Source organism: Piliocolobus tephrosceles, chromosome 9, assembly GCF_002776525.5.
Source record: "Piliocolobus tephrosceles isolate RC106 chromosome 9, ASM277652v3, whole genome shotgun sequence".
Classification (NCBI taxonomy): Eukaryota; Metazoa; Chordata; class Mammalia; order Primates; family Cercopithecidae; genus Piliocolobus; species Piliocolobus tephrosceles.
Window position 1 is genome coordinate 98,972,869 of NC_045442.1, and position 21,656 is coordinate 98,994,524.

The 21,656-nt window shown below is 37.8% G+C and overlaps 1 protein-coding gene across 2 annotated transcripts in view; it reads right to left on the reverse strand.

Annotated features, from left to right (window-relative positions):
* The window catches only part of LOC111546657 (coiled-coil domain-containing protein 7), a 124,706-nt gene that overhangs the window by 11,103 nt on the left and 91,947 nt on the right, over positions 1 to 21,656 (reverse strand). For both annotated transcript variants that reach the window (XM_023218145.3, XM_023218144.3), the window contains exons 13-14: positions 20,278 to 20,363; positions 19,361 to 19,415 (exon numbers count right to left, since the gene is read on the reverse strand). In XM_023218145.3, coding sequence (XP_023073913.2) covers positions 19,361 to 19,415; positions 20,278 to 20,363 — 141 coding nt within the window. The remainder of the gene's footprint in view (positions 1 to 19,360; positions 19,416 to 20,277; positions 20,364 to 21,656) is intronic.

The window sequence follows — 21,656 nt, forward strand, 5'->3', positions numbered from 1 at the left end:
TAAAGACACTTTGAGGACCATATTTAGAGTTCCCAGTTCTGCTTCTGATATGACTGAGTTCCCACTGGACAAATGCTGCCACACATAACAACCATAAACTCTGGACTAAATACAAGTATCAACAATAGGAGAACAATCAGGAGTAGGCAGATTTATTTTATTTTAATTATTATTTTATTTTATTTTATTTTATTTTTATTTTATTTTATTTTATTTGTTTTATTTTATATTTTTTAGAGACAGGGTCTTGCTCTGTTACCCAGGCTAGAGTGCAGCAGTGGGTTCCTAGCTCACTGCAGTCTCAAATTCGTAGGCTCAAGCCATCCTCCTGCCTCAGCCTTCCAAAGCATGGGGATAATAGGCATGAGCCACCACACACCTAGCCAAGTGTAGGTAGATTCTTGAGGGAAGGTGACACTTGGAGGAAGGGAAGAACTCTAGGTAAGATTCTCATTTTTGTGGTTTTTAGTTTGAGGGCAATTCCTATCTGAGCCATTCAAGGTGCCTAATCACTGATTTTAAAACCACCAGAGGACAGAGTTCAGGACAATTCAAGCCACTGGAAAGGTTAGAGGGAAATTATACAAAGAAAAGAATATAAGATAGGGAGACCCAGATTCTTTGCATAAATTCTACCCAAATCTCCACCTGACCCCTGAACCACATATGCATAAAGAAGACTAAGCAGCCTAGCAAAAGCTAAAAAAACTAAAATGCAATTTGAGCTGCTACCTAAATATAGAATTTACATTTTGAATCCAATAGTATTAATTATATATTAAAGAAAAAAGCAATAACAACCATCAGAAGAACATAACACAATCTAGGGTTTCAAGAATATGATATTCATAATTGCCAGGATATAATTTAGAAATACTTGACATTTGAATAAACAGAAAAGTGAAACTAATTCTTAAGATAAAAGACAATGAGCAAAGAGTGATCCCAAGCAAGACAATCCAGATTTTAAAATTCACATACGGATGTTTAAAGCAAGTATAATAAAAATGTCCAGTATAAAGGAAAATATGCTCATAATAAAGAAAAATATGGAAATCTTAGCAGAGAAATATAAACTATAAAGAATGCAGGGCCACACCTATAATCCCAGCATTTCAGGAGGCTGAGTTGGGAGGACTGCTTGAGGCCAGGAATTCAAGACCAGCCTGGGCTACATAGCGAGATGCTATGTCTATAAAACACATTTTAAATTAGCCGTCCATGGTGGTACACACCTATAATTCTAGCTCCTTGAGAAGCTGAGGCAGAAGGATCATATGAGCCCAGGAGCTCAAGGCTGCTGTGAGCTATGATCCTGCCATTGTACTCCAGCCTGGGTAACAAAAATAAGACCATGTCTCTTTAAAAAAAAAAAAAAAAAAAAAAAAGTCAAACGGAAATTCTGGAACTGAAAATCGTGATATCTGAATTTAAAAATTTAATGTATGAGCATAAGAACAGATTGGATCTGATGACAGTGGAAAAACTCAAACCACTTGAAAATATATCAATACAAAATAGCCAATCTAAATACAAACAACAAAGATTTTTTTTTAACTAACAGATACTGAGGCAACTGTGGGATAAAATCAAATGTCTAATATGTAATCATATTCCATAAGGAAAAGAGAGAGAGGAAGTGGTAGACAAAATATTTTTAAAACAATAATACATTGAAAATGTCCCAAACTTTGTGAAATTAACATACTCAACATGTTCAGTGCTGCCCAAGTTGATATTTACAAAGAAAATCATGCCCACACAAAAGCCAAACTGCTGAAAACCAAATAAAAAAAATAAATAAATAAATAAAAGTGGCCAAAGAAAAATGACATATTATATAAAAGGAAATGATTTTAATAATTGCTTCTCATCAGAATAAACATGAAAGCCAAGCAAAAAATAGAAAAAAAAATATTTACAGAATAAATGTCCCTTTTCTGAAAGAAAGTTATTTTAAGAAACAAAAGAAATCCCTAAATCTACATTTTATTCTCATTGAAATTTGAGAGAACATAGCATCTATAAAACAGAAGCACGTGATAATGGGAACAAAAGTAAATCTTACAACAACTACACAAGAGATTTCAATACATGACCAACGAGCTGCTGAGGAAACACGTCCATAAACAGGCACAGAAATGCAATAAACCATGGGATGGGATTAAGTAACTTCAGAGAGGAAGTTGAAAATCCGAAGACGTAGCCCCTACTAAAGCAGAACTAGAGGGATAAACAGAAAATAATTAGAAAGAAAACATTAAGACCCTGATAGTGTTCTCTGACTGATGCAATTAGTGTTCTCTGACTGATGCAATCCTAAATTAGGATCGCCTGAGATTTTTAAAGAAAGCAAACTTTTTTTTAACTTAAAAGTTCAAGAGGAAATGAAAAGGAAAAAGGTTGCTTACTTTTGAGAATAAGTTTAGAAATCTTGTAATTAAATGGAAGAATATCTCATACCACAGAACAAACATACACATAGAAGCCATGATGAAAAAGATAGAAGACTTAAAACAGTCAATCTAGAAATCATAATATTCAAATACGAGTTTCAGCGGGATAAAAGGAAGAAGAAAGTTAAATGATGATGAAAGAAATAAGAAAACTTCCTTGATATAGATAAAAAATTTGAGATATAATAAAATTTATACATTTCAATGAGAAACAAGAGCAAGTAGTAAGGAGTCTAGGTACCAGACAATATCAAACTACTAAACTTGCTGGAACCATCAACTCAAACTTTACATGAGATAAAAATGATATTCTACCTTGTTTAAGCCATTGAATTATACAGGGTCTCTTTCTATAGCAGCCTAGTCAATATTCTAACTAATTAAGATGATAGAAAATTAAAATCATGAAACAAATCTAGACTTAATTGAATTTTATACACAGGGAGAGATAAAATATATACCCCACTGTGGTAGACTACAAATGGCCATAAATTCTTCACAGTAGCTCCCATAAAAAGATACAATCTATTTCCTCACTTCTTGAAACTCAGCTGGCCTAATTCTTGTTTGGGCCAAGAGGATACAACACAAATGGCACCATGAGTGATGGGAGCTTAGGCCTCCAGAGATCTTTCTGCTTTGTTTTGATCTCTTGCTACTAGGGATCCTTCTTTAAACTACCCAGAGCTAGCATCCTGGAGGATAAGAGACCAGAAAGAAGTCCCACCTGTCCCAGATGTCCCAGCTGGAATGTCAGACATAGGAATAAAACTTATCTTGCACATCCAAACTAAGCTGAGCTGCCCAGCAACTATGAGAAATAATGATTCTACTGTTTTAAGTTACTACGTTTTGGAATAATTTGTTATTTAGGAAAAGCTAACTATTATACCTAGAGGTAGAAAATGTGCATTATTTTATGTCATTAGGACACTTACAAAAATTGAATATTGTGTTGGATTATTTCCAACAATTTTCTCCCACTCTATACATGCATGCCACTCTTACCTCTGAATATGGACTGGCCTTATGACTTCCTTACAGAATGTGTCCTCTCCTTAAAAAGTTAAAAATAGGCCAAGTGTGGTGACTCACGCCTGTAATCCCAGCACTTTGGGAAGCCAAGGCAGGCAGATCACAAGGTCAAGAGATCGAGACCATCCTGGTCAACATGGTGAAACGCCATCTCTACTAAAAATACAAAAATTAGCTGGGTGTGGTGGCGCCTACCTGTAGTCCCAGCTACTCAGGAAGCTGAGGCAGGAGAATCACTTGAAACTGGGAGGCGGAGGTTGCAGTGAGCCAAGATCGTACCATTACACTTCAACCTGGCAACACAGCAAGACTCCGTCTCCAAAAAAAAAAAAAAAAAGTTAAAAATAGAACTAACATATAATCCAGTAATCTTATTGTTAGGTATATACAAAAAAAGGAAATCAGTATATTAAAAAGATATCTGTACTCCCACGTTTATTGCACCACAATTCAAAATAACTAAGATTTAGAAGCAATGTAAGTGTCCATCAACAGACAAATGAATAAAGAAAATGTAGTACATATACATAATGGAGTACTATTCAGTCAGAAAAAAAGAATGAGATCCTGTCATTTGCAACCAGAGGTCACTGCGTTAAGTGAAATAAGCCAGGCACAGAAAGGCAAACTTCACATGTTCTCACTTATTTGTGGGAGCTAAAAATCAAAACAATTAAACTCATGGAGATAGAGCGCAGAATGATGGTTACCAGAGGCTGCAAATAGTAGTAGGGGGTGGAATGCAGTGGCAATGGTTAATGAGTACAAAAATATAATTAGATAGAATGAGTAAGATCTAGTATTTGATAGCACAACAGGGCAACTACAGTCAACAATCATTTATTGTACACTTAAAAATAACTAAAAAAGGACCCACAGACCCTCTGAAGGAAGCAGACAGCTCCTGCAGGACCTGGGAGACACCCCAAATACTGTTAGTGCCCCACACGGAAGTGGGAAAGGGAGACCCTCCTCTCCTGAACACACACTCTCCACTGGAGAAACAGAAGTTCTGCTCACCAGAAAAGTTTCCAACCTTACTTGGAGCTGAGTCCATTTAGAGAGCCAAGTGAAATGTAAGAGTAGAGGAAGCAGCAGAAAAGCCCTGGGAGCTCACTGGATCCCGAAGCAGGCCATTCCTGCCTGGAACCACAGGGATCCACTGGGAGGACAGACAGAGAAGCAGGGGGTAAAACTCCACAGGGAGAAGGAAATCTCTAGCTGAACTTTGTAACAATTTGAACAGGGCAAGAAGCCTCCTAGCCAGAACTCAGGGGAAGGCACAAATCCGGTGTGCAGACTCCATAGGTTGGGGAAGAACCAAGCACTTTTCTTTCGCAGCTGTGAGGCAGACAGCTTGGGGCAAGTTTTCAAGCCCAACTCACCCACCATCTGGAAACAGACTCAAGGCTATTGCAGAGGAGGGTGGGAGTGAGACCGGCCCTTCATTTTGGGTGGGAGCTGAGTGAGCCCTGTGACTGCCCGCTTGGCCCAACATCTCTGACAACCTGACTCAGCAGAGGCAGCCATATCCCCCTAGGTACACAACTCCAGTGACCTGGGAATCTCACCCCCATTCCCCACAGCAGCCACAGCAAGACCCACCCAAGGAGTCTGACCTCAGCCACTCCTAGCCCTGCTCCCACCTTATGGTCCTTCCCTACCCACCCTGGTAGGGGAAGACAAAGGGCACATAATCTTGGGAGTTCTAGGGCCGTGCCCACGGCCCCTTCCTCTCCACACTACCATAGCTGATGCTCTCTGGAAAGTGCCACCTCTCAGCAGGAGGCCAACCAGCACAAAAATAGAGCATTAAACCACCATATCACAGGACTCTGTGCAGACAACCCCCACTACCAGCCCAGAGCCAGGCAGACTCACTGGGTAGCTAGACCCAGAAGACAGACAACAATCACTGCAGTATGGCTCACAGGAAGCCACATCCATAGGAAAAGGGGGAGAGTACTACATCAAGGGAACACTCCATGGGACAAAAGAATTTGAACAACAGCCTTCAGCCCTAGACCTTCCGTAAGACAGAGCCTATCCAAATGAGAAGGAACCAGAAAACCAACCCTGGAAATATAACAAAACAAGACTCTCTAACATTCCCCACAAAAATCATACTACTTCATCAGCTATGGACCCAAACCAAGAAGAAATCCCAGCTTTATCTGAAAAAGAATTCCGGAGGTTAGTTATTAAGGGAGGCACCAGAAAAAGGTGAAGCTCAATGCAAGGAAATCCAAAAAATGACACAACAAGTTAAGGGAGAAATATGCAAGAAAATAGAAAGCTTAAAGAAAAAAACAATCAACAATTCAGGAAACTCTGGACACACTTTTAGAAATGTGAAATGCTCTGAAAGGTCTCGGCAATAGAATTGAACAAGTAGAAGAAAGAAATTCAGAGCTCAAAGACACGGTCTTCAGAGCTCAAAGACATGGTCTTCAAATTAACCCAATTCAACAAAGACAAAAAAAAGAATAAAAAATATATAAACAAAGACTCCAAGAAATCTGAGATTATGTTAAATGACCAAACCTCAGAATAAACGATTTTCCTGAGGAAGAAGAGAATTCTAAAATCTTGGAAAAAGTATTTGGAGGAATCACCAAGGAAAACTTCCCCAGCCTTGCTAAAGATCTAGACATCTAAATACAAGAAGCACAAGGAACACCTGGGAAATTCATCACAAAAAGATCTTCACCTAGGTACACTGTCATCAGGTTATCCAAAGTTAAAATGAAGGAAAGAATCTTAAGAACTGTGAGACAGAAGCCCAAGTAACCTATAAAGGAAAACCTATCAGATTAACAGCAGATTTCTCAGCAGAAACCCTACAAGCTAGAAGGGAGTGGGGCCTGATCTTCAGCCTCCTTAAACAAAACAATTATCAGCCAAGAATTTTGTATCTAGTGAAACTAAGCATTATATATGAAGGAGAGATACAGTCTTTTTCAGACAAACAAATGGTGAGAGAATTCACCATTACCAAGCCACCACTACAAGAACTGCTAAAAGGAGCTCTGAATCTTGAAACAAATCCTGGAAACACATCAAAACAGAACCTCTTTAAAGCATAAATCACACAGGATCTATAAAACAAAAATACAGATTAAAAAGCCAAAGCAAAAAACAAATAACCCAGAGTACACAGGCAACAAAGAGCACAATGAATGCAACAGTACCTCACATTTCATTACTAACATTGGACTAAATGCTCCACTTAAAAGACACAGAACTGCAGAATGGATAAGAACTCACTAACCAACTATCTGATGCCTTCAGGTGACTCACTAACACATAGGGACTCACATAAACTTAAAGTAAAGAGGTAGAAAAAGGCATTTCATGCAAATGGACAGCAAAAGCGAGCAGGGTTAGCTATTCTTACATCAAACAAACTTTTTTTTTTTTTTGAGACGGAGTCTCGCTCTGTCGCCCAGGCTGGAGTGCAGTGGCTCGATCTCAGTTCACTGCAAGCTCCGCCTGCCAGGTTCACGCCATTCTCCTGCCTCAGCCTCCCGAGTAGCTGGGACTACAGGTGCCCGCCACCAGCCCGGTTAATTTTTTGTATTTTTGGTAGAGAAAGGGTTTCATCGTGTTAACCAGGATGGTCTTGATCTCCTGACCTCGTGATCTGCCCATCTCGGCCTCCCAAAGTGTGGGGATTACAGGCGTGAGCCACCACGCCTGGCCACAAATAAACTTTAAAGCAACAGCAGCCAAAAGAGACAAAGAAGGACATTTTGTAATGGTAAAAGGCCTTGTCCAACAGGAAAATATCACAATCCTAAGTACATATGTACCTAACACTGGAGGTCCCAAATTTATAAAAAAATTACTAATAGACCTAAGAAACGAGACAGACAGCAACACAATAATAGTGGGAGACTTCAGTACTCCACTGACAGCACAAGACAGGCCATCAAGACAGAAAGTCAACAAAGAAACAATGGATTTAAACTATACCTTAGAACAAATGGACATAACAGATGTATACAGAACATTTCATCCAACAACCACAGAATACACATTCTATTCAACAGCACATGGAACTTTCTGCAGGATAGACCATATGATAGGCCATAAAATGTGCCTCAATAAATTTAAGAAAACTGACAGTATATCAAGCACTCAGACCACAGTGAAACAAAATTGGATATCAACTCCAAAAGGAACCTTCAAAACCATGCAAATACATGGAAATTAAATAACCTGCTCCTGAATAAGCATTGGGTCAAAAACAAAATCAAGATGGAAATTTAAAAATTCTTCCAACTGAATAACAATAATGACACAACCTACCAAAACCTGTGGGATATAGAAAAGGCAGTGCTAAGAGGAAAGTTCAGAGCCCTAAAAGTGTACATCAAAAACACTGAAAAAGCACAAACTGACACTCTAAGGTCACACCTCAAGGAACTAGAGAAACAAGAACAAACCAAACCCAAACCCAGCAGAAGAAAGGAAACAACCAAGACCAGAGCACAACTAAATGAAATTGAAACAAAAACAATATGAAAGATAAATGAAACAAAAAGCTGGTTCTTTGAAAAGATAAATAAAACTGATAGACCATTAGCAAGATTAACTGAGAAAAGAAGAGAGAAAATCCAAAAAAACCTCACTAAGAAACAAAACAGGAGATATTACAACTGACACCACTGAAATACAAGACGTAATTCAAGGCTACTATGAACACTTTTATGCACATAAACTAGAAAACCTAGAAGAGGTGGATAAATTCCTGGAAAAATACAACCCTCCTAGCTTAAATCAGGAAGAATTACATACTCTGAACAGACCAATAACAAGCAGTGAGGCTGAAATGGTAATTTTAAAACTACCAACAGCAAAAAAGGCCAGGACCAGATGGATTGACAGCAGAATTCTACCGGGCATTCAAAGAAGAATTGGTACCTTTTGACACTATTCCATAAGATAGAGAAAGAAGGAACCCTCCCTAATTCATTTGATGAAGCCAGCATCACCCTAATACCAAAACCAGGTAAAGACATAACTAAAAAAGAAAACTACAGACCAATATCCTTGATGAACATAGATGCTAAAATCCTTAACAAAATACTAGCTAACTGAATCCAACAATATATCAAAAAGATAATCCACCACGATCAACTGGGTTTCATATCAGGGATGCAGGGATGGTTTAACATACCCAAGTCAATAAATGTGATACACCACATAAACAGAATTAAAAACAAAAATCACACGATCATCTCAGTAGATGCAGAAAAAGCATTCAACAAAATCCAGCATCCCTTAAAACTCTCAGCAAAACAGCATACAAGGGACATACCTTAATGTAATAAAAGCCATCTGTGACAACCTAATGCCAACATAATACTGAATGGGGAAAAGTTGAAAGCATTCCCTCTGAGAACTGGAACAAGACAAGGATGCCTATTCTCACCACACCTCCTCAATGTAGTACTGAAAGTCCTAGCAAGAGCTATCAGACAAGAGAAAGAAATAAAAGGCACTCAAATCGTTAAAGAGGAAGTCAAACTGTCACTGTTTGCTGACAATCGTTTACATTGAAAACCCTAAAGACACCTCCAGAAAGCTCCTAGAACTAATAAAAGAATTCAGCTAACTTTCCGGATACAAGATTAATGTCCACAAATCAGTAACTCTTCTATACACTAACAGCAACCAAGTGGAACATCAAATCAAGTACTCAACTCCTTTTACAATAGCTGGAAAAAAAAAAAAAACTTAGGAATATACCTAGCCAAGGAGTTGAAAGAGACCTACAAGGAAAACTACAAAACACTGCTGAAATAAACCACAGATGACACAAACATACGGAAGCACATCCCATACTCATGGATGGGTAGAATCAATATTATGAAAATGACCATACTGCCAAAAGCAATCTACAAATTCAATGCAATCCCCATCAAAATACCACCATCATTCTTCACAGAACTAGAAAATAAAATCCTAAAATTCATATGGAACCAAAAAAGAGCTCCCATAGACTAAGCAAAAAGAAGAAATCTGAAGGCATCACACTACCTGATTTCAAACTATACTATAAGGCCATAGCCACCAAAACAGCATGGTACTGGCATAAAAACAGGCACATACACCAATGGAACAGAAAAGAGAACCCAGAAACAAAGCCAAATACTTAACAACCAAGTGATCTTCGACAAAGCAAACAAAAACATAAAGTAGGGAAAGTACACCCTATTCAACAAATGGTGCTGGAAAAATTGGCTAACCACATGTAGGAGAATGAGCCTTATACATAAATCATCTCAAGGTGGATTAAGGACTTAAGCCTAAGACCTAAAACCATAAAAATTCTAGAAGATAACATTGGAAAACCCCTTCTAGACATTTGCTTAGGCAAAGATTTCATGACCAAGAACCCAAAAGCAAATGCAATAAAAACAAAAATAAATATTTGGGACCTAATTAAACTGAAAGCTTTTGCAAGGCAAAAGGAATAGTCAGCAGAGTAAACAGACAACCTACAGAGTGGAGAAAATCTTCAAATTCTATACATCTGACAAAGGACTAACACCTAAAATCTACAATGAACTCAAACAAATCAATAAGAAAAAAACAAGGTATCCCATCAAAAAGTGGGCTAAGGACATGAATAGACAGTTCTCAAAAGAAAATATACAAATGGCTAACAAACATATGAAAAAATACTCAACATCACAAGTGATCAGGGAAATGCAAACCAAAACCACAATGCCATACCACCTTGCTCCTGCAAGAATGCCCATAATCAAGAAATCAAAGAACAGTAGACATTAGTGTGGATGCGGCGATCAGGGAACACTGCTGGTGGGAATGCAAACTAGTACAGCCACTATGGAAAACAGTGTGGAGATTCCTCAAAGAACTAACAGTAGAACTACCATTTGATCCAGCAATCCCACTACTGGGTATCTACCCAGAGAAAATGAAGTCATTATTCAGAAAAGATACTTGCACACACACGTTTATAGCAGCACAATTCACAATTGCAAAATCATGGAACCAATCCAAATGCTCATCAATCAACAAGTGGATAAAGAAACTGTGGTATATTTATATGATGGAATACTACTCAGCCATAAAAAGGAATGAATTAATAGCATTTGCAGTGACCTGGATGAGATTGAAGACTATTATTCTAAGTGATGTAACTCAGGAATGGAAAACCGAACATCGGATGTTCTCACTGTAGGATATAATAAATTACTCTTCAAAGGTAAATTGTTAAGTACAATGATTTCTGAGATCCTCTCCAAAGAACCAGTGTATCAGGATGTTCAGATCCCCAGTTCTTTGTCCTCCATTTTAAAGTTTAACTTCTTCATTCTCCTTGCCCCTAGTTTCAGTAAGCAACCTTTTCCACCAGTTCTAATCAGTAGTTCACATATGTTTCCCTGGTCACCTGATACATCTTGAGTCACCCCTGGTTACCTGCTCCATCCTGAGTCACCCTGGTCACCTGCCCTGACCTGAATTATCTGTTCTGTAACTGCCCTTCCTGCCACACTACTCACTCCACAACTCCAGCTCATACCCCTGCTTTCTTTAAAATAGCCAATTCGAATTAGCTCAGACTGTGCGGTCCAACCCTAGCCAATAAGGGAATGACACAGCAGTAGGGGCTACCTCCATCAGGAGTAAGAACCCCTTCCCCTCCCTTGTTCAAGTGTGCTCCCACCATTGCTCCATCCGCAAGTCACACCCTTCTATAGAAGTAAAATTGTCTTGCTGAGAAAATTAAATGTATATTCGAGTGCTGTTTCTTTGGCAGCACCAAATATTTATTCATAACATCGCCGATATGTGGGAGCTAAGCTGTGAGGATGCAAAGACATAAGAATGATACAGTAGACTTTGGGTACTTGAGGGCAAGAGTGGGACGGGGGGCGAGGGATAACAGACTACAAATATGGTGCAGTATATACTGCTTGGGTGATGGGTGCACCAAAATCTCACAAATCACAACTAAAGAACTTACTCATGTAACCAAATACCACCTGTACCCCCATAACTTATGGAAAAATAAATTTAAAAATAAATAAATAATAAAAACTACTAAGAAAGTATAATTGGATTATCTATAACACAAAGAAATGAAAACTGCTTGAGGAGATGGATACCCATTTACCCTGATGTAATTATTATGCATTGTATGTCTGTATCAAAATCTCATGTATCCCATAAATATATACACCAATATATGTACCCACAGAAATAAAAATAAATTTTTTTAAATAAAATAAGATGGCAGGTAAAAATCTAAGATAATCCCATAACCTTCACCCCTAGGGTCATGCTACATATAATAATCCAGCCCCTCTGAGTGTGGGTGGGACCTGTGACTTGCTTCTGGCCAATATGGCAAAGTGATAGGATGCCACTCCCTTTATTAGGTTCATTATATAGCAAGAGTGAGAGGATGTCACTCCCATGATCAAGTTACATTATATTAGAACTCTGTCTTAGCAGACAAGAGAGACTCTTCACTCGCCCAAAAGAAGAAGCGAGCTAGCCAGGCATGGTGGCTTATGCCTATAATCCCAAAAATTTCAGAGGTTGAGGCAGGAGGATCATTTGAGGCCAGGAATCCAAGACTAGCCTGGGCAACGTAGCAAGAACTTGGTGTTAAAAAAAACTTAAAAAACATAAAACTTAGCAGGGTGTGATGGTGCATGCCTGTAGTCCTAGATACCTGGAAGGGTGAAATGGCAGGATGGCTTGAGCCCAGGAGTTCAGGCTGCAGTGAGCTAGGGTCATGCCACTGCACTCCAACCTGGGTGACAGAGTGAGACTCTGTAGAAGAAGAAAGAAGGAGGAGGAGGAAGACGAGGAGGAGGAGGAAGGGGAGGAGGAAAGGTGCTATGATATGAACAATCTATGGAAAAGACCATGTGGTAGGAAACTGCAGACTGTCCCTAGAAGCTAAGTGCCTCAGCCCTACAACTGCAAGGAACTAAAGTTTATCATATCCACTTGAGCTTGGAAGAGGATTCCCAAGATATATAATGGAATGGAGCCCAGCCAACACTTTGATAATAGCCTGGTGAGAGTAAGTTGATTACAGCATAGGACACAGCTAAGCCATGCTCAGATGCCTAACCCACTGAAACTATGAGATAATATAAATTGCTTAAGCTGCTAAATTTGTGGTAAATTGCTATGCAGCAATAGAAAACTAATACCATAAAATAGTATATTTTATATTCACTATTTTATGTGGTACCCTCATTTTTTACAAAGTTTATGTTATCTAGTTCTTGGGTCATTCAGGTGTATACATACTTGTACACTTGCACATAGTTGTACACTTAACTCCAGCCATTCACTGAAATGGGTGATATAAAGCTAGATGGTTGTTAAGAAATTAACATGTAGCTATCTCTAACCCAACTTCCCAGTTTGGGAAAGAATCATTTGGGAAAGAAAAGGCTCTGCCTTTTCTGATACCACACTCTACAGATATTTTCTCACATCTTTTTAAACATTTTGCAATAACATGTTGTTTATAGGAAGTTTATAGGGTATGCAATGATTAAAATTTTTAAGTGACTTGATAGTTGCAAAAGAAGGATAATATTTAAGGTCAGTGAGTAGCAAGACAATCTAAAGTTTCTGTTATATCTCACACTCTGTTAATTATAGAGCAAAGACACCCTTACAGAATCCTTTTATGAACAGCAAACTAGAGTCTATCCCTAGCAGTTAGAGCACTTGCTATGTTTTTCAGGAGACAGTTATGCCAGGGTGATCTGAATGGATAGATGTGCTGTTTTGCCTGCTTGTAGAATTCAGCCCAATCTTTGGTCTCTCTCTCTCCCTCCTCCACCTCTCCCTCTCTCTTCTGCACCAGAGCCTAAGGCTGCCCCACCAACACGCGTCATTTTTTCCAGAGGCTACTTTTTTTTTTTTTTTTTTTGAGACAGAGTTTTGCTCTGTTGCCCAGGCTGGCATGCAGTGGTGCGGTCTCGGCTCACTGCAGCCTCCGCCTCCCGGGTTCACGCGAGTCTTCTGCCTCAGTCTCCAGAGTGGCTGGGACTGCAGGCGCATGCCACCATGCCCAGCTAATTTTTGTATTTTTATAGAGACAGGGGTTCCCCATGTTGGCCAGGCTAGTCTCGAACTCCTGACCTCAAGTGATCTGCCTGCCTTGGCCTCCCAAAGTGCTGGTATTACAGGCGTGAGCCACCACATCCTGCCCAGACATATCAAATTTGACAGGTATTGTTTACCCTTTGGATCTTTAGGAATTAATTTTTGCCTCTGTCACTCAGCTTTGTATATTTTGAAATGGAGGTAAGTATAGGGAGGTCATGGAAGGAAAATTGCCAGAATTCCCAAACCATGTAATACTCATTGAGAATTCCAGACCCATTATATCTAAAGGGCAAGTGAAGGAAACAGTATTGTGAACTGGTCATAACTCCTTGGTTCTTGACTAGTACATTCTTAATTTGTGAGACCAAAAGGTTGATAAACAATAATTTAAGATTGTACAGTAATCTAAACATATGCAAAGGTCTCAATATTATCAGTACAACTAGTTTTATTTCTGCCAGTAGCTCCCTTTTAGGTTACACTGTTGTCTTCTTTCCAGTGTGGCATCTATCACTGGTTTTTTACTATGGCAAGTTCATTAAAAAGCTTGCTCCATTGTTGTCTTCAAGAAATGCCCATAAGGAGATGGAAGATATCTGAGACAATTAAGGCTTTAGTTTCTAGGCAACAGAAATAACATTGCATTAAATTCCAAGTTTCTTTCTGCCAGAATTGAATGTGCCTAGCCACTCTAATTTATGGGGGCTTTTGGTTTTTTTCCTATTGTACTTTGTATATAGAATTGTTTTGAAATATCAAGCATATTTGCTTTGAATTTGAACTCTTTCTTAATTTTGTATTTATCTTTTGAATAAAATGTAAATCCAAAAAAAGAAATTAACATGTAGCAAAAGAAAAAAAAATTCAAAAGTCAAAATGTAATAACAGGTTACCTTTATTCCTTTGATGGGATCACATAAACCAGAGTCAGATATAGAGTTAACAATTTCTGAAGAAGTTTTACGTTGCATCTTAAAACGTTTATACCTTTTTTCTTTTTTGTTAGACTTTAAGTTCTAGGGTACATGTGCACAACGTGCAGGTTTGTTACATATGTATACATACGCCATGTTGGTGTGCTGCACCCATTAACTCATCATTTACATTAGGCATATCTCCTAATGCTATCCCTCCCCACTCCCCCGGCCCCACAACAGGCCCCAGTGTGTCATGTTCCCCTTCCTGTGTCCAAGTGTTCTCATTGTTCAATTCCCACGATGAGTGAGAACATGTGGTGTTTGGTTTTCTGTTCTGGTGATAGTTTGCTGAGAATAAAGGTTTCCAGCTGCACCCATGTCCCTACAAAGGACACAAACTTATCCTGTTTTATGGCTGCATAGTATTCCATGGTGTATATGTGCCACATTTTCTTAATGCAGTCTGTCATTGATGGACATTTGGGTTGGTTCCAAGTCTTTGCTATTGTGAATAGTGCCACAATAAACATACATGTGCATATGTCTTTATAGGAGCATGATTTATAATCCTTTGGGTATATACCCAGTAATGGGATGGCTGGGTCAAATGGTATTTCTAGTTCTAGATCCATGAGGAATTGCAACACTGTTTTCCACAATGGTTGAACTAGTTTACTGTCCCACCAACAGTGTAAAAGTATTCCTATTTCTCCACATCCTCTCCAGCACCTGTTGTTTCCTGACTTTTTAATGATCATCATTCTAACTGGTGTGAGATGGTATCTCATTGTAGTTTTGATTTGTATTTCTCTGATGACTAGTGATGATGAGCAATTTTTCATGTGTTGGCTGCATAAATGTCTTCTTTTTGGACTTGTCTGTTCATATCCTTTGCCCATTTTTTGAAATATTGTTTGTTTTTTTCTTGTAAATTTGTTTGAGTTCTTTGTAGTTTCTGGATATTAGCTCTTTGTCAGATGAGTAGATTGCAAAAATGTTCTCCCATTCTGTAGGTTGCCTGTTCACTCTGATGGTAGCTTCTTTTGCTGTGCAGAAGCTCTTTAGTTTAATTAGATCTCATTTGTCAATTTTGGCTTTTGTTGCCATTGCTTTTGGTGTTTTAGACATGAAGTCCTTGCCCATGCCTATGTCCTAAATGGTATTGCCTAGGTTTTCTTCTAGAGTTTCTGTGATTTTAGGTTTGACATTTAAGTCTCTAATCCACCTTGAATTAATTTTTGTATAAGGTGTAAGGAAGGGATCCAGTTTCAGCTTTCTACTTATGGTTAGCCAGTTTTCCCAGCACCATTTATTAAATAGGGACTCCTTTCCCCATTTCTTGTTTTTGTCAGGTTTGTCAAAGATCAGATGGTTGTAGATGCATGGTATTATTTCTGAAGGCTCTGTTCTGTTCCATTGGTCTATATCTCTGTTTTGGTACCAGTACCATGCTGTTTTGGTTACTGTAGCCTTGTAGTATAGTTTGAAGTCAGGTAGCATGATGCCTCCAGCTTTGTTCTTTTGGCTTAGGACTGTCTTGGCAATGTGGGCTCTTTTTTGGTTCCATATGAACTTTAAAGCAGTTTTTTTCCAATTATGTGAAGAAAGTCATTGGTAGCTTTATGGGGATGGCATTGAATCTATAAATTACCTTGGGGAGTATGGCCATTTTCACGATATTGATTCTTCCTATCCATGAGCATGGAATATTCTTCCATTTGTTTGTGTCCTCTTTTATTTCATTGAGCAGTAGTTTGTAGTTCTCCTTGAAGAGGTCCTTCACATCCCTTGTAAATTGAATTCCTAGGTATTTTATTCTCTTTGAAGCAATTATGAATGGGGGTTCACGCATGATTTGGCTCTCTGTTTGTCTGTTATTGGTGTATAAGAATGCTAGTGAATTTTGCACATTGATTTTGTATCCTGAGACTTTGCTGAAGTTGCTTATCAGCTTAAGCAGATTTTGGGCTGAGACGATGGGGTTTTCTAAGTATACAATCATGTCATCTGCAAATAGGGAAAATTTGACTTCCTCTTTTCCTAACTGGATACCCTTTATTTCTTTCTTCTGCCTGAATGCCCTGACCAGAACTTCCAACATTGTGTTGAATAGGAGTTGTGAGAGAGGACATCCCTGTTTTGTGCCAGTGTTCAAGGGGAATGCTTCCAGTTTTTGCCCATTCAGTATGATATTGGCTGTGGGTTTGTCATAAATAGCTCTTATTATTTCAAGAGATGTTCCATCAATATCGAATTTATTGAGCATTTTTAGCACGAAGGGCTGTTGAATTTTGTCATTTTCTGCATCTGTTGAGATAATCAAGTGGTTTTCATCTTTGGTTCTGTTTATATGCTGGATTACATTTATTGATTTGCATATGTTGAACCAGCCTTGCATCCCAGGGATGAAGCCCACTTGATCATGGTGGATAAGCTTTTTGATGTGCTGTTGGATTCGGTTTTCCAGTATTTTATTGAGGATTTCTCCATCGATGTTCATTAGGGATATTGGTCTAAAATTCTCTTTTTTTGTTGTATCTCTGCCAGGCTTTGGTATCAGGATAATGTTGGCCTCGTAAAATGAGTCAGGGAGGATTCCCTCTTTTTCTATTGATTGAAATAGTTTCAGAAGGAATGGTACCAGCTCCTCCTTGTACCTCTGGTAGAATTCGGCTGTGAATTCAGCTGGTCCTGGACTTTTTGGTTGGTAAGCTATTAATTATTGCCTCAATTTCAGAGCCTGTGGTCTATTCATGGATTCAACTTCTTCCTGGTTTAGTCTTGGGAGAGTGTATGTGTCCAGGAATTTATTCCTTTCTTCTAAGTTTTCTAGTTTACTTGCATAGAGGTGTTTATAGTATTCTCTGATGGTGGTTTATATTTCTGTGGGGTCGCTGGTGATATCCCCTTTATCATTCTTTATTGTGTCTATTTGATTCTTCTCTCTTTTCTTCTTTAATAGTCTTGCTAGTAGTCTATCAATTCTGTTGATCTTTTCAGATAACCAGCTCCTGGATTCATTGACTTTTTGAAGGGTTTTTTGTGTCTCTATCTCCTTCAGTTCTGCTCTGGTCTTAGTTATTTCTTGCCTTCTGCTAGCCTTTGAATGTGTTTGCTCTTGCTTCTCCAGTTCTTTTAATTGTGATGTTAGGGTGTCAATTTTAGATCTCTCCTGCTTTCTCTTGTGGGCATTTAGTGCTATAAATTTCCCTCTACACACTGCGTTAAATGTGTCCCAGAGATTCTGGTATGTTGTATCTTTGTTCTCATTGGTTTCAAAGAACATCTTCATTTCTGCCTTCATTTCGTTATGTACCCAGTAGTCATTCAGGAGCAGGTTGATCAGTTTCCATGTAGTTGAGTGGTTTTGATTGAGTTTTTAGTCCTGAGTAATAGTTTGATTGCACTGTGGTCTGAGAGATAGTTTGTTATAATTTCTGTCCTTTACATTTGCTGAGGAGTGCTCTACTTCCAACTATGTGGTCAATTTTGGAATAAGTGCAATGTGGTGCTGAGAAGAATGTATATTCTATTGATTTGGGGTGGAGAGTTCTGTAGATGGCTATTAGGTTCGCTTGGTGTAGAGCTGAGTTCAATTCCTGGATATCCTTTTTAACATTGTCTCATTGATCTGTCTCATGTTGACAGCGGGGTGTTAAAATCTCCCATTATTATTGTGTGGGAGTCTAAGTCTCTTTGTAGGTCTCTCAGGACTTGCTTTATGAATCTGGGTGCTCCTGAATTGGGTGCATATATATTTAGGATAGTTAGCACTTCTTGTTGAATTGATCCCTTTACCATTATGTAATGACCTTCTTTGTCTCTTTTGATTTTTGTTGGTTTAAAGTCTGTTTTATCAGAGACTAGGATTGCAATCCCTGCCATTTTTTGTTTTCCATTTGCTTGGTAGATTTTCCTCCATCCCTTTATTTTGAGCCTATGTGCACGTGAGATGGGTCTCCTGAATACAGCAAACTGATGGGTCTTGACTCTTTATCCAATTTGCCAGTCTGTATCTTTTAATTGGACCATTTAGCCCATTTACATTTAAGTTTAATATTGCTATGTGTGAACTTGATCCTGTCATAATGATGTTAGCTGGTTATTTTGCTCATTAGTTGATGTAGTTTCTTCCTAGCATTGATGGTGCTTACATTTTGGCATATTTTTGCAATGGCTGGTACCGGTTGTTCCTTTCCATGTTTAGTGTTTCCTTCAGGAGCTCTTGTAGGGCAGGTCTGGTGGTGACAAAATCTCTCAGCATTTGCTTGTCTGTAAAGAATTTTATTTCTCCTTCACTTATGAAACTTAGTTTGGCTGGATATGAAACTCTGGGTTGAAAATTCTTTTCTTTAAGAATGTTGAATATTGGCCCCCACTCTCTTCTGGCTTGTAGAGTGAAATATTTATACCTTTTTAAGACAAATAGAGTAGCTATTGTGTTATACATTTGGGTTACAAACGTTTTGAAAAATTTGAAATTCAAATAGGTTAAAGGAAATTCTCCAAAGTCATATAACCAGTAAGTTGCTGTTCTGACTCCCAATATGATGTTCTTTCCTCTATAGTTGTTTAAACCATGGTAATTTTCATAATATTGACACAAATATGCCCAGGTTTGCCATTTTGTTTTCTGAACCTTGATGAGAAGAGTCCATCAACAAGAAAGACATTATCTCAGGAAGAATTTTAGTTCACACACACACACAGAGACACCTACACACACACAGATATATATACCTATAAACCCATACATAATAATGTTTCTCTACATATGACTATCAGAGCAAGTATTAATCAAATATTGATGCATACAGAGAGTGGGTGTGTTACCTGTACTTGATCCAAATCTTCTTTTATTTTAAACTCTTTTTCTGGAGAAATCTTCCTGTAACATAAAATGTTTTAAAATGCATCATGATATTTTTAAGTGCATCACCACTTTGCTTTCTTGAGGAGGACTTTTTAAACCATTTTAAAATAATGAAGTTTTTAAAAAAAATTCATATTTCTAAGAGACATAAAATTCATACAGGCTAAATTACAAATAACTGAATAACATTTCTCAAGCTAACTTCTCACTGGTATGATTAAGATGTGAAAAGACAGATATTCAAAGTATATTGGTCATTTTTTCTTCTTGGGTGATTTTTTGTTAAAGGTCAAAGCCATTTGTCCCATGAATTTCTTTTCAGGATTTGTGGAATTCTATAAAGTTTGACTTCATAGTTTCCTTTTAAAAAATATTTTAATATCAGGGTTTAACCAGGCAAATTCAAATGCAATAATTATTTTATAATACTAAAGAAAATATTTACTTAAAAATGCTACTTTATAATAATACACATACACAAAAAATAAATAACTTTTTATAAGAATAATACAATTAATAAGTATAGTAGAAAAGAACAGCCAAGACTGTGGAGTTAACAAATTACAAAGCATGAGCTAGACCATTAAAGAAACAATGTAAATGCTTTTTTCCTAAAATTAAAGATTTAATTCTGTTTACCTATTTCTGAATGTATTGTGGTTCAATCTCCTCTTCCAGTCCATTTTTGGTTCTTTGTTCTTCCCTTTTTAGCTTTATCCCATAATCATACACTGGTATGCTTATGAAAGCATGTGTTTGCCAATTTTATGTTTTCAAAAGCTTATTCATAAGTTATGTTTATTTGACTTTAAATTGTTTGTATAAAAAGAAAATTAAATTAACAAAAAAAAGATTAACATGTATCTTTATGTCTTACTTTTCTGAATCCTCAGATTTTCCTTTGTCTTTTTTCTTCACAGTTTTCGCAGCTTTCTTTGTTCGATTATTTGTAGGCTTAGTTTTCTGTATAATTTTATATAAGCAGAAATAAAGGGTTGAAAACACAATAAGTTATAGAAAAATATGAAATATATATTGTTAATGTACATTTTACTCTAAGAGTCACTATACAATGTTTCAAGAAAAATTATCTGCATAGAAGCAAAACAAAATGACACATCTGGTCTGTTTGTAATAGTGCTTTATGTGGTGTAAGTTGTATATAAGCTAATACATATTAAAACATTTAAATTTTTCTGACAACTACAATCAATTATGTTACACTGTGGCATATGCCTTCCTGAAAATCACCTCACTATGCAAAAACACGCAATAAAACCTACAGGATGTATGGGGGAAATGGGTTAGGTGCACATCTTGCAAAAACCTTGTAGGTGATATATTTTAAAAATAAAACCTAAGAAAAACAGTACTATAGTACACAGTTAAATGATTAAGAATACATGAGAAATATAGACTTTGATTTTGAGAAAGACCTGAAACTTGTTTGTGAAAGTGAGCATTGAATAGGTTGCAACTTGTGAGTTATTGCAGAGTGGAAGGAAATTATCTGAAATTAAAATGTCATACAACCAGATGCGGGCTGGTGCGGCATACTATACACAGGTGAACCAAGGTAGATGGAGAAAGTTGCTTTCTGCTTTTTTTCTTTTTTCTTTTTTTTTTTTTTGAGATGCGAGTCTTACTCTGTTGTCCATGCTGGAGTGCAGTGGCACGATCTCAGCTCACTGCAACCTCCACCTCCTGGGTTCACACAATTCTCCTGTCTCAGCCTCCTGAGCAGCTTAGATTACAGGGGCCTGCCACCACACCCAGCTAATTTTTGTATTTTTAGTAGAGATGGGATTTCACCATATTGATCAGGCTGGTCTTGAACTCCTGACCTCAGGTGATCCACCTGCCTCGGCCTCCCAAAGTGCTGGGACTACAGGCGTGAGACACTGTACCCAGCCCTTCTGCTTTCACTCATTGTTTTTGCAGATGAAACTGCTTAAGCACATGTGAAATTCAAACTATGCTCAAATTGTTCAATTAAGTTGGAACAAGTTTGCATTTCAAACAAACATTATAGCAGAACTAATCACGTTTTAAAGTATTCTTGAGCTGCTGTGTAGTACAAGATCATTTTTTTTTTTTCAGTAGAAAGAATAAAAATGTATTCGGGGCTTTATTTTTAATAGACAGCAAATAGAAATCCTTTAGTGAGATCATGGCAATTTGACAGTATTATAATTAAGCTGAATAAAGGTACATGGGGTACTTGGAAGATCAAGCTCTACAGCTGCCTATTTCCAC